We start from the raw sequence: 12,798 nt of genomic DNA, 5'->3' as shown, positions 1-12,798 counted from the left end.
TATATGTGTTGATGTTATACACACACACATATATATATATATATATATACATATATATATATATATATATATATATATATATAAATATATACACACATATAAGGTTGTCAAATATCTCCCTTCCGCCTTTTTGTATCATAAACCAAGAGCAAAAAAGCGGAAGTGTGATATTTGACAACCTATTATATATATATATATATATATATATATATATATATATATATATACTAGATGACCCGACAGACGTTATTCTGTACCCATGTCTACAATTTTTTAATATAATATACTAATATTCACCGGTTACCTAAAAATAATAATTATTGTTTTTTAAATTACTCTTCACGGCATATACATTTATAATATGAGCGATGTTAAATGTAGAACTGCTTTAAATAAAATGATGAGTCTAAATTCTCACACTGTATTAGAAATTGAAGTCTTTTAAACGGTATAACATAACCAAATCCATAACATAACATAACACTGGTACTTCATGTTGGATTAAATTAATTTATTAAATAAAATATTTACGTACATATATTTCAAAATAACTGACTGAGTTTCATTTAATGATTCATTGAGTTTATTTTGTATAATTCAGTAGTAATTTGAAAGCATATTTGTCCTCATTGCCCCTGAGTTATCTGCAAATATGTTTGCAAATTATTGCTGCATTCAACAAAAAAGGACTTAATAATTCATTTAAGTGAAACTCATTTAAAATAAAAAGGGCCAGAAAACGACAGAAATTAAAAGATTTTAATTATCAGGCAGATGAATTACTAGTTCGTAGGTTTTGCCGTTTTTCTTAATTTTTCTTTGATATTTGCAGTTTTATTTATTTTGACTTTCGATTTATGTTTAACGTTAAAAAGTATGTTGGAAAACATATGTCGCACACCCAAACCATTTTTTTTTAATTTGTGGACCTGTGTAATCAAAACATGGAAATAACCATCATGAAATTAGCAAATCGGATTTTTTGGCGAAATCATTAACTTCTCCTTCTCGAAGTTAATAATTCAAAATGCAACAAATATTTTGTTTTTTAGTTTGTAACAAGTTATCTTTTATCATCCAAAATTTGTCGCATTTAGAATGACTTTACAATGTATGGAATTCGATTCATTCCAAATGTTTGCCTACTGTTCTGTCGAAACAGTAAAACAATGAATCGCCATCTGTGTATTTATACACCCCGGAATCATCGTATATTGCCTTTGCTTCTATTTGCACAGTTTAATATCAATTGTCATTCAAAATTAGTTTCCATTCATTTATTTTTGCGTAATTGCGATTGTTTAACATAACAAAATACCATATACTGCCAGGTGTATGGTGTAATTAAAACATAGCAATCGCAGTGATAAATATAGAAATTTAAAATGATGAAATAAATTCCACGCTGCTTTTTGATTTTCAATGGGGATTTAACTAAACAATAGGCGTTTGGAATATTCGTATTTTGTACAAACCACATTATTTATATAAATATAAATATCATTTATACACATTTCGTTTGCAATTGATTTCATCCAGATCTACATCGATACATCAACGCTTGATTATTTGTAGTATTTAATTTAACAAAATTTGATTTTGTTTTCATTTAAAAGTTTATATAATTGTTATTGTATTATTATTTCATTTTAACAAAAAAATATTATTTCAATAAATACACTTCCAATTCAGTTTTTAAATTTTAAATACACTCTGGACAAAATCATGTGAATAGCTGTGAAATATATGGAGAGCATAGAGGGAAAAAGATTAGTTATACATACCATCATGAAAACAATTGTTGCATCAAATGTTTTATTTGAACAGAGATTATACAGTTCAAATTAAATGTTTTTGTGCGTTAGATTTCTCTTTTATTACAATCTGCCCAAATTGAAAGGATATTCAATAATTATTCTGAAATCGAATGGCATGATGGCAACCCAGTAGTTGCTCTATCCAAGTTGTGACTCATTATGACTTATACTTAATAATATTTATTATATATTTTGCCCACAAAAGGCGCCTATTACTTTAGATTTTGTCTGAGATATCTAATTTCAAGTGAAAGTTTTATATCATACTGCAATATATCGAGCTGGGCGAGGTTGGATTCAAACCCAGAACTAGTTTGTGCTAGCTCCACGTGCTTAACCATTACCTTACGGCAAATTTGTGACAAAATTTGATTATGTTCGATTTTTTTTAAATATTCTCTCTAATCTCTCCTTCGGAAAAGATCCCCTTTTACATTTTTAACGTTAATAGAAAAATACCTTATTTTTCATTACTTTGTTACGCATATATTACTATTTGGAGGTAATTATTATGGTTTATATTCATTAAAAACACTGATAATATCGGGTAGGTCGGGGCACAAAGATTCAACATATATCTAATCTCTAAACAATAGTGCTATCAAGTGCTATATATACATATATGTTATTATCATTAAAATTATATAAATATTAACGTAATTTGTTTAATTAATTTTTAATCATTCTGGATTTAATACACAAAAATTAGATATAATCTAAAAGCGTATAAAATACATTGATTTTAAATTTATTTAGAAAATCAATACATTTTGCGGGTTGATCTTAATAAAATATTGTGTAATATTAAACTGACCTTACTAGCCTTTTAAACGTGACACTAGTATTTCATGTTGGATTTTAAATGTTTTAATTTAATATAATTTTTCATTATTTACAATATCCAAAACTGCATTGTAAAGTTTTCCTTTTTGATATCGTACAAGAGCCCAATTGTATTCATCTTTAGTTTTCCACCAGATTTAGAGTAATAGATTGTTATTTTGGAATTAAATTTGTAACGTATTTTAAAGGTATTGTCCAAGGATCAGTGAGCAATGAAATTACATATTTCTTTAACTATATTGAAAAAAAACTATTCATATTTGTATCTGTACTATTTCTGCATAGTTACTAATTAGAGCAAGGGTACCACTAGGTGTGCTAAAATATCAACGATTTTTGTTCCAAAGTAAATTTTACTTCTTAGCTTCATTTCCATAACTCTAGCCACGCATGTCTAACATTCACAGTTTATCCGATGCGAAACATTTGCAACAAAAACAAAAGTTACAATTCAATTTCTCGGAATAAATAAGCCATTTTCTAGACACTAAATCCCTATCTTTAATTTTTCTCCATTATAATTTGTATCTATTTTTTTTAACAATTTTGGCTTCAACTAAATCAGCTCGCAATTTTTCGACAATAATGCTTGTCAATCCCGTAACGCGTCAATAATGCGCTTACGGGATTGAATACTAGATAATTTCTGTTTCGATTCCACGTTAACTTCAAACAAAGAAAAAATTAAATAAGTAGATTTTAAGCAAGGAGCAAAACAATAATTTACTAATTTGCAGTTAACTAATTAATCGGTTAATTGTTTCTACTGATATCACATTTCAAATTAAATATGCTTTTTGTATCTCCGTATCCATAGTTAAGTTAGATTGTTTATTATAGTCTCATAAGTATTCTTGTTTTTATATTTGAAATAAAAAAAATAATAGATAATAAATTTTATTTCCGAATCTCGTGTTGGCGCTCCCTAAGGCGTGCGCCCGCATTTTTCGCATGCATTGCATTCAAGGTAGGACCGGCCCTGTACATTGATTATTCAATAAACAACTTAATCAAAATATTCTTAGTATATTTGTTGCAAAACGATAAATCTATAAACATTTTCCCGCTCCAGTTTTCTTCCTTCGTACTGTAATTGCAGCAATATTTTACAATTCATATATGATTTATACAAACTTTCAATATACTGCACTACTTGCATATATAAAGTCTATTCCTCATTCTTAAGTCTCGAACACTTTGACCTACTTTACTCGTTTGATAAAATTCAAACTTAATTACATTAATAAATTCACCAATGGAATAAGTTCAAGTGATCAATGCCAAGGAATTGGCAATGAATAAAAGTACACAGAATAGAAAAAAGTTTATTCTTATTGTTAGACAAAAACTTTGTGACCTTAACAGCATTTTTCTTCTAATTTACTCAATTAGAAAAAACTTTCTCTTGTACTAAATCATTTAGCACAGTAAAAAAAACTCAACAATAAATTAAACAAACTAAAAGTTTATTAGTGGCAATGTTTTAGATTTATTATATATTAATTGAAAGATGCGTAGAGCAAGGCTCAAAGGTCCCCGGGTTAAAAGGTCTATCACCATTATCACAAAAACAAGTATTTTTCAACGATACTATTTTAAAAGAGGGAGCAAAAGATATGTAACCAGTTATCACCTTTATTCGTGCATATATGTTATATTAATATTTATAATTAAAGTTTTTTTTCGTTGGTAGTTTTTGTGGTTTTGAGCCTTATTATTTAGTTTACGATACGCGGATTAAGTGTACGCTATCATTGTTTTATAAAGTGGATTGATATTTTTAACTTCCCGTAGGGTAAGTTATAGTAATCGCAAAAAAATCGAAAATGAAAATTTTTATATATCTTTACGTTTCAGAGGTTTCTTAACATTTTGGCATACCTTAGAAAAAAATGGATGTATGTGTGTGTGAGTGTGTGTGTGTATGTGTGTGTGTGTGTGTGTATGTATGTATGTATGTACGTGTGTGTATGTATGTGCGGATACAAATTTTCGTCGACGATTTCGGGAACACGGATCAACCGATTTGAATAATTCAAAAAACATTCGATTCGTATTGATAAGGAGACGTGCTGATTAGTTTTTGGCGAAGGCAGGTCCAGCCGTTCCAAAGATACGGGGCAAAAAGTGCCGAAAACGGTAACTCAGTTTTTAAGAGAACGGAGCGTCCGATTTTAATAATTCAAAAAACATTTGACTTGTATTGACAAGATGAAGAATTGATCAAATTTTCATGAGGGCAGGTCTAGCGGTTTCGGAGATCTAACGATAAAAGTAAAAAAAAATGCCATTTGGCGGTCAAAAATGATCATTAGACATATGCACATCAAATCATCAGATATTTTATAGAGATTTTAACAATAAGTATAAATTTTGTTTGCATTCCTATGGGTTCCGTACCAATATTTATTCGTTAGACGGCGACGCGCCGCTTACGCGCTTTGACATTTTGTCTCTATGCAGCTAAAGCAGTACGATTGCTTTGAAAAAAGATCTTCCAAAATATGCCAAAATAAAGAAGAAAACATTATTTTTTCCAAAAAAAATTAAAAAAAAAAAAAAAAAATTTGATTTTTTTTTGAAAAAATTTTTTTTTCAAAAAAAAGTATTTTTTTGTTTAATTTATAGTTTCTCAAAAATCTTATTTTTTCGAAGTAAATTTGTTTTAAAAATGTCAATCGATTTTAAAAAAATAATAATTTTTGGAACGGGAAGTTCCAGCAATTTGCCTTAAGGCACGATGCCTTAATTGCCTTAAGACAGAATTCCACTTACAGCTAGTTTTAATTTGATTCAACAGTTTTTTATTTAGCCTCAATAAAATCTTGCCACTGAGCACAGGCAAAGGTGTAAGCAATAAGCAAATGGCAAATAAAAAGTGAATGAACACTGTTTTTAAATTTTTTTAAAACTATGCCGGCAGCGGGCGGTAGAAGAATATTTCGCAATCTATCATACGATAATATTTTTTATTATTATAATATAAATAATTAAATAAGTAATACTTTTTGTTCTTGAGATATATTAGTAAATGTACATGAATTTTTCACCAGAATGGCTGATTTACTTGAATTTTATTAATTGTTTAAACATTTGTTATATTATTTTCAGATAAATAAATAGTATTGAAATTTAGAAATTATTAAATAAAAATTTTGTATTACTTATTCTTATTATATAACAATAATATATACATAAAGCATAAAGGTAGTCCAAAAAACATCAAACAGGTCATCAGTATTATAATATATATTGTTAATTTTAAACAAAAATAAAAAAAATAAAAAAAAAAGTTATCAAAAACACATATTACATCAATTAAACTTTTGAAATCCGAAATAAAAAAAATTGCTCTTTTAGATCACTTTTCACGAAGAAAAACCCGATCGTTAAGTGGTTAAGTTAAAAAAAACAACATTACATGAGTTAAAATAAATTAATAGTTATTCTAACCCTGCCGATAAATATTTTTTTCGAACTACCAGACTCGGTTTATATAGTGTAATTCTTGTATAAAATGTGCTCATGGAATTTGTATTCTGCATTGGTTAAATTCAATATTATTTGCTGACAATATTTTGAAAGAACAAAAATGTATGCGTTTGTGGTATAATTCTTACACGAGCAATTTTTCGATATCAATTATATATGTATCTAGAAAAACTGAGCTTTCAATGGGAATCTTTTTTAACTTCCCATAGGGTAAGTTATTATAGAAATCGCAAAAAAATCTAGAATGTAAATTTTTGAATATCTTCACCTTTCAAAGGTTTCTGAACATTTAGGCATACCGTAGAAAAATTGATGTATTTATGTGTATGCGTGGTATGTATGTGCGAATTTTTTCACAAATTAACCGATTTGAATGATTCAATATCGATTCTTATTGAAAAGAAGACGTGCTGATTAGTTTTTGCAAAGGGAGGTCTAGCCGTTTCGAAGATACAGGGATTTGAACGATAAAAAGTATTTTATTTGTATTGACTAAATATTTTGGGAAGGCAGGTCCAGCGTTTTTGGAGATCCAATAAAAAAATGTAAAAAAGAATGCCATTTGGCGGTCAAATATAATCATGCATATGCAAATCAAATTATCAGATATTTTATAGAGATTATAAGTACAAATTTTGTGTACAATTGTATGGGTTCCGTACTAATGTTTACACGTTAGACTACGACGCGGCCCTTATGCGCTTTGATATTTCCACTATGAAACAGCTATGCAGCGCGATTGCATTAAAAAAGTTAAAAAATTTCAAAATATGAAAAAAAATCAAATTTTTCAAAGTCATTTTTTTCAAAAATTCTCAAAAATCTATTATTTCTAAGTTTTGAAAGAATTTCAAATGATGGAATTTGGATCCGTAAATCGGGCCGGTAAACTCGGTCCAGTACCTTGTCACACAAGACAAGAGCCATATTCCCCACACTACCGACCATTCGACAAAAATTTGATATACGTATACGTTGGTTCGTCGTACAAAAACTTTATTACCTCCTCAGCATGTTTCTTTGATACAAGTTTATTCAATTAGTGTAATTCGCGCTTTGTATGAATTCGCAAATGAAACTCACCTCAATGGCGATCCTAATGGAGTGGCCACGCCGAAACCTTTCGAGTCTAAATTGTTTCCAACTTTCATGGTATCGCAGGGCTGTCTTTCATTCGTGTAGTCGTTTTTCGGTGATTCTATCAAAAGGGCGTATTTTCCTTTTGATTTTCGGACTCGTGCAATGCCTTCGTCGTACGAGTTGACGAACACGTGTTTGCGACTGTTCATGAACTCCCACATTTTGCTGTACAGAGATATCTGCGAACGCTGTTGGGAAAAGAAAAACAGTTAAACCGATATGAAAAATTTTACTTAAACTTAAAATTTCTATCCGAAAAAAATAAACGCTACATGCATGGCTTTTCATATTCAGAAAAGAAAATTTTTCATAAAGTCATGAAAAATTAACATCTTAAAACTCAAACTTACTAATGTATTAAAACTGAAACACTTAAGTGTTTAGGAGATAAATTTGAAGAATTGTTTAGCTTTCTTTATTTACTCTATTAATACTGTTTAATTAACGGTCATCACAATAGAGAAGACTAAAAAAAATTTTTTTTTTATTATTATTAACTCTTTTATTTGCAACTGTTTAATAAAGCATATTCAGTAAATTTGATGAATTTACAATAGTCGGCCGAAAAAGGACATTGTATACTAAATTGGCATGTTGGAAAAAATTGACTAAAAAAATATGGCGAGATAATTTAATACAGTAAAACTGCATCAAATAGTATCCTGGGGTAACTAGTAGTTATAGTAGTTACAGAACTATGTCCTAAATCGCTCTGATCTACTCGGTCGCTTAAACATTTATTATCTGACCGTTAATTTTTTTTAAATTTATTTTTAATACTAATCAGAACATTAGTTATATTCTATAAACTATTTGGTTGAAAAAAAAATAAGTCAGGTAATAAATGGTCAAGCGGCGGAGTAGGTCAGAGCGATTTAGGCCATAGTTCTGTGCATTGATCATGTATAACAATTTATTTTAAAACTAATATTATTATTAGATTACTCTATCATTTTATACAATACTCAGAATGAATACAATACTCAGAATTTCATAAAACTCAGAATGCTTAAAAAATTAAATATTTTTTTAAAATTTAATCAGTGTTTTACAGTTCTCTATATTACAAAGTTCATAATTCCTAAGAAATATGTGCTGTTGTTAATAAGCAACTTCAATTTTCGTAACCCGTAAAAATTATATGTACTTCGGATTAAATTTAATTTTATTAAATTTTCTCAAAATAAACGAAATCTTATATAATATCTCAGAACTTAATCGTTTTTGTAATCAAACAGATCAAACGATTTTTATAATCGATTAATAATAGAAAAAAAACTATCTTTAATCTCATAATCAGTGCATTTATAACATTTATAGATTTTAAATATAGATTTTATAATTAAGGTATGACGCAGCATAAATATTTTTTTGAATATCAATATTTTTTTCTAATAACAAACGATAGTAGAGCCTATTAATATTTTCTATGCAATATTAATATATAATTCCGATTATTTATTATTATCGCAAACATCTAGAATAGGAAATATATATGAATATAAATAAAAATAATTTATGTGCAAATAGTCAACATGTTCGTTTTATCACATTTATCTTTATGCTTGCAAAATCATTTTTTCTAATTAAAGCTTTATAACACTCTATCCTATAATAACATTAGGCTCGACTATAAATATAATTGTAATTCATGACCAATAAAAATTTTTTGTGATCAAACGATATACATGCATTTGGAACTACAATCTTTCAATGAAAATTCAGAGGCGATAAAATAAAAACAATGTATTACAGAGGACGAGTTGATGTAATATCAATAATTTATTGACATTCATGTGAATATTAATAATTAAAATGAATATATGCGAATACGATTATTTATGTGGATATTTTATTGAATACTTACTTTTTTTTTATGCAACATTAAAAAAATACCCTAGTCACTAGTCGCTGACTGTCATTTTAAATTGACATATATGTTCTCATATTTAATTAAAAACTATATCTGAGAAATAGCAATACTATTCATACTCCGAGTATTTGAGTATCGGTACAAGCTAGTAACATTTTTTATTTGATATCGTTCCGTATTGCATTTTATAATTGGGATTTTGTGTACCGGTCAGAGCATTAATATTAATTTTGAGATAAAACACGTGTTGTCGTTTGGTGGCGGCAATCGGTGCTAAATGTAAATAATTAAATATAATAATAAACATGGAGCCGAGAGATTTGTGTATGTAATTGAAAAATTAGAGAAACGTCAGTAAATAGTAGATAATAATTATAATAAAACAAATAAAACAATCATTTTAACAAATTTTAAAATAATACTTTTTTTATTATCTGCATTCCTAATCCATATAAAATGTATTGTAATTACTTATATTTACATGTTATTAATAGTTATTTTATTTAAGATATGTAGAGTAGAGCGATACTTAAAGGTCGGCAGATGAGAAGGTCTACCACCAGTATCTTAAAAAACAAGTGAAACTAGGAATTTTTAACAGCAATATTTGAAAGTAGAGGGAAAATATGTGAAATCAGCAATCGCCTCAAATCAAGCAGCAAGATCGAAAGATCAACAGCAATGTTTGAAAATTTATAACAAAAGTATTTTGTTGTTGTTTAGCTTGCGAGACGTTAATATAATTTTTATATATTCGCGATTTAATTGTTTTGAAAGATGTGTTTGTTATTTTAAAGTTAGATTCAACTGTTTTTTATATAACGTCTCTAAGAGCTGACATGCAGGTGTGGTAAATAGGACTATCTGAATCTTTACCCTGGCAAAGATAAAAGCAATAAAAATTAGTAAATAAAAATGTACATTCAATTTAAAAAAACAAATTTACAAGAAATAAATTGAATTAATAGTTAGTTCCAACTCTGCTGATAAATATTTCTGAGAAAATAACGTATACAGTATTATTTTCGTAAAAAATATGCTCATCAAATTTATATTTTGCATTTGTTAGCAACATTATAAGAATTAAGGCGATGGCTGGTTATACATTTATTTCTCTCTACTTTCAAATATTTTTGTTAAAAAATCGTGACTTCACTCGTCTTTGTGATAACGGTGGTAAACTTTTTTACTCGCCCACCTTTAAGCCCCGTTTCACCCTATCTCAATACTATTTCTATATCCTTTCTCATTTTGTTATTTTGTTTGTTTTTTGTTTCTAATAAATTTCAGATGATGATACACATTTGTTGTTGAATTGTTTCCTTTATTCCTTTTAATTACTCTATAAAATTGTATTCTTTTCGACGAATTTGCCAGTATTTTCTTTTAATATATATTTATATTTTCATTTTTATTTCAACGGACGCCCTTTCTATTACGTTTTGTAGCAAAGCTTGTGGCGTCAAAATCACTCGCAATAGCAGACTAAAAAATTCGCCGGGTGTCCTAAATATATCGAATATTTACAAAGGGTCATGTTGTAATTATATAAAGTATTTGTAATATGTTTGATACTTTATTAATTTTTTATTTTATATTTTTATTTGCGTTGCTATGTGCATTACATACAATGACTTTTAGAATTGGATATCGTTTTCACTTTCTTCATTATTTATTTTTATTAAATTATATATACATTATATATTTCTTTATGTTTAAAAACTTTTTATATGTATTCGAATTTACTTAGTTCCAGGGGTTCAAATGCTTCTAAATTGATAAAAAAAATCTGAAAGTTTTAGCTCTTAATATTAACTTTAAGATAGTCTGCACTCATTTTTCATATTAATAATTTAATACACATTATTAATTATGTTTATACTTTAAGTGAATTAATTTGTCAAATCCTGTTCATACGTATGTGTCAAAAGAATGAATTTTTGACACAATGGAACTCCTAAATAATTTTAAATAATAGGTAAAATGTATTCTGTTTGCGAAATAATTTAGTAAAGTATGGCACATTCCAACACGATAGGTTAAAAAAAATCTGTCAAACTGATTTATATAATTTCATCTGCGAAACACATACTGTATCATATATTATTTTAATTTCTGGCACATCTGAGCTGCTTTTCGATGATAATATTATAAATATTTTTCTTTTTCTTACTCATAGTTATGTATATTATATTCTAATATTGTCTAAGCTCATAATTTAACCTAAATTCAAATTTCAAGTGAATTGACATTTTGCAGATGACAGTTTATGTTTCAAAATGTTTTCAATGTCAAACAATGATATGTAGTTTTTTGCAATTTTTTTTTCATTTATTTCTACAATATTACTATATTTATATAATTAATTAAATATTAAATTTTCCTTGACAAACGGTTTCCTTGACAAACTCTAAAAAGATTTATCAAAATCCGTATAATCGTTTAGGAGGTGTATTGTTTTATATATATATATATATATATATATATATATATATATAATTGTTCTAATAATTAATTAATAAAAATATTGTTCCACACAATTGCTGAACAAATTATAAACATATAGTTTGCATCATATTAATTAGTGACGTATTGCTGATTAACTAAATTATCGATGTTCGTAATTTAATTAATGCGAAATGATATACAAGTACTCAATCTGTTATTGCTACTGATGTGCAATTTAGTATTTTTATAATTTACAAATAAAATATAAAATCATTGAATTATTTGTTTTACGTTATTATACAGCGTCTATTACAAAACTGATAATTAACTTCCTCATTTTAATTGTGTTCGGTTGAAAAAGACTGCTAATTCGTTTACCATTATATTTAATTTTTTGAAATTACGTATCAAGTATTGAATCAATAATTTAATTAATAGACATAATTATTATTACAATCATTTTAAATGTTTAATATATAACTTTAGTGGTACAGCTGTAGCATATAGTTAATTTATTCATTATAAAATTATTGAATTGAAACTTTTGATTTTTCATGCGTTATTTTAATAATTTAAATGTTGCTGTGGTACATCTATCCATCTATACGTATATAAAATTCTTGTGCCATGATGTTTGTCGTAATTCTTTTCCGAAACCGTTTGACTAATTTTTATAAAATTTTATAATCACGTTCAGTATAATTAAGAATCGATCACTCTAAATTTTTGCCATCCAACCACAAACCCCTATTTCACAATAATCGTGTTATATAGTTTGATAGTAACTGAACATTTATTGTCTTCAGTATGATTCGTTCAGTATGATTGAGAATCGGCCACTCTAAATATTCACCATTCAACCACAAATCCCTATTTCATAATAGTCGTATTTTTATAGTTAGCAACTGAACAATTATTGTCTTTTTTGAGAAAGGTTCAATGAATTTTAATCAAGATTTTTCTGAGCCCATGAAAAATATATAAAAACCTTTTAACTTCCCGTAGGGTAAGTTATAGTAATCGCAAAAAAATCGAAAATGAAAATTTTTATATATCTTTACGTTTCAGAGGTTTCTGAATATTTTGGCATACCTTAAAAAAATGGATGTATGTGCGTGTGTGTGTGTGTGTGCGTGTATGTTTGTGTGTGCGGATACAAATTTTCGTCGACGATTTCGGGAACAC

The 12,798-nt window shown here is 27.4% G+C and overlaps 1 protein-coding gene across 1 annotated transcript in view; it reads right to left on the bottom strand.

Annotated features, from left to right (window-relative positions):
* LOC113378426 (glutamate receptor 1-like) overlaps positions 1 to 12,798 on the bottom strand; it is a 263,910-nt gene that overhangs the window by 23,039 nt on the left and 228,073 nt on the right. Inside the window, exon 12 of the mRNA XM_026618953.1 lies at positions 7,236 to 7,480. Within this exon, the coding sequence (XP_026474738.1) occupies positions 7,236 to 7,480 (245 nt within the window). The remainder of the gene's footprint in view (positions 1 to 7,235; positions 7,481 to 12,798) is intronic.

Source organism: Ctenocephalides felis, unplaced genomic scaffold (assembly GCF_003426905.1).
Source record: "Ctenocephalides felis isolate EL2017-DRISC unplaced genomic scaffold, ASM342690v1 CF-g0.4_SCAFFOLD_01886, whole genome shotgun sequence".
Classification (NCBI taxonomy): domain Eukaryota; kingdom Metazoa; phylum Arthropoda; class Insecta; order Siphonaptera; family Pulicidae; genus Ctenocephalides; species Ctenocephalides felis.
This window is presented reverse-complemented; position numbering and strand designations above follow the sequence as displayed.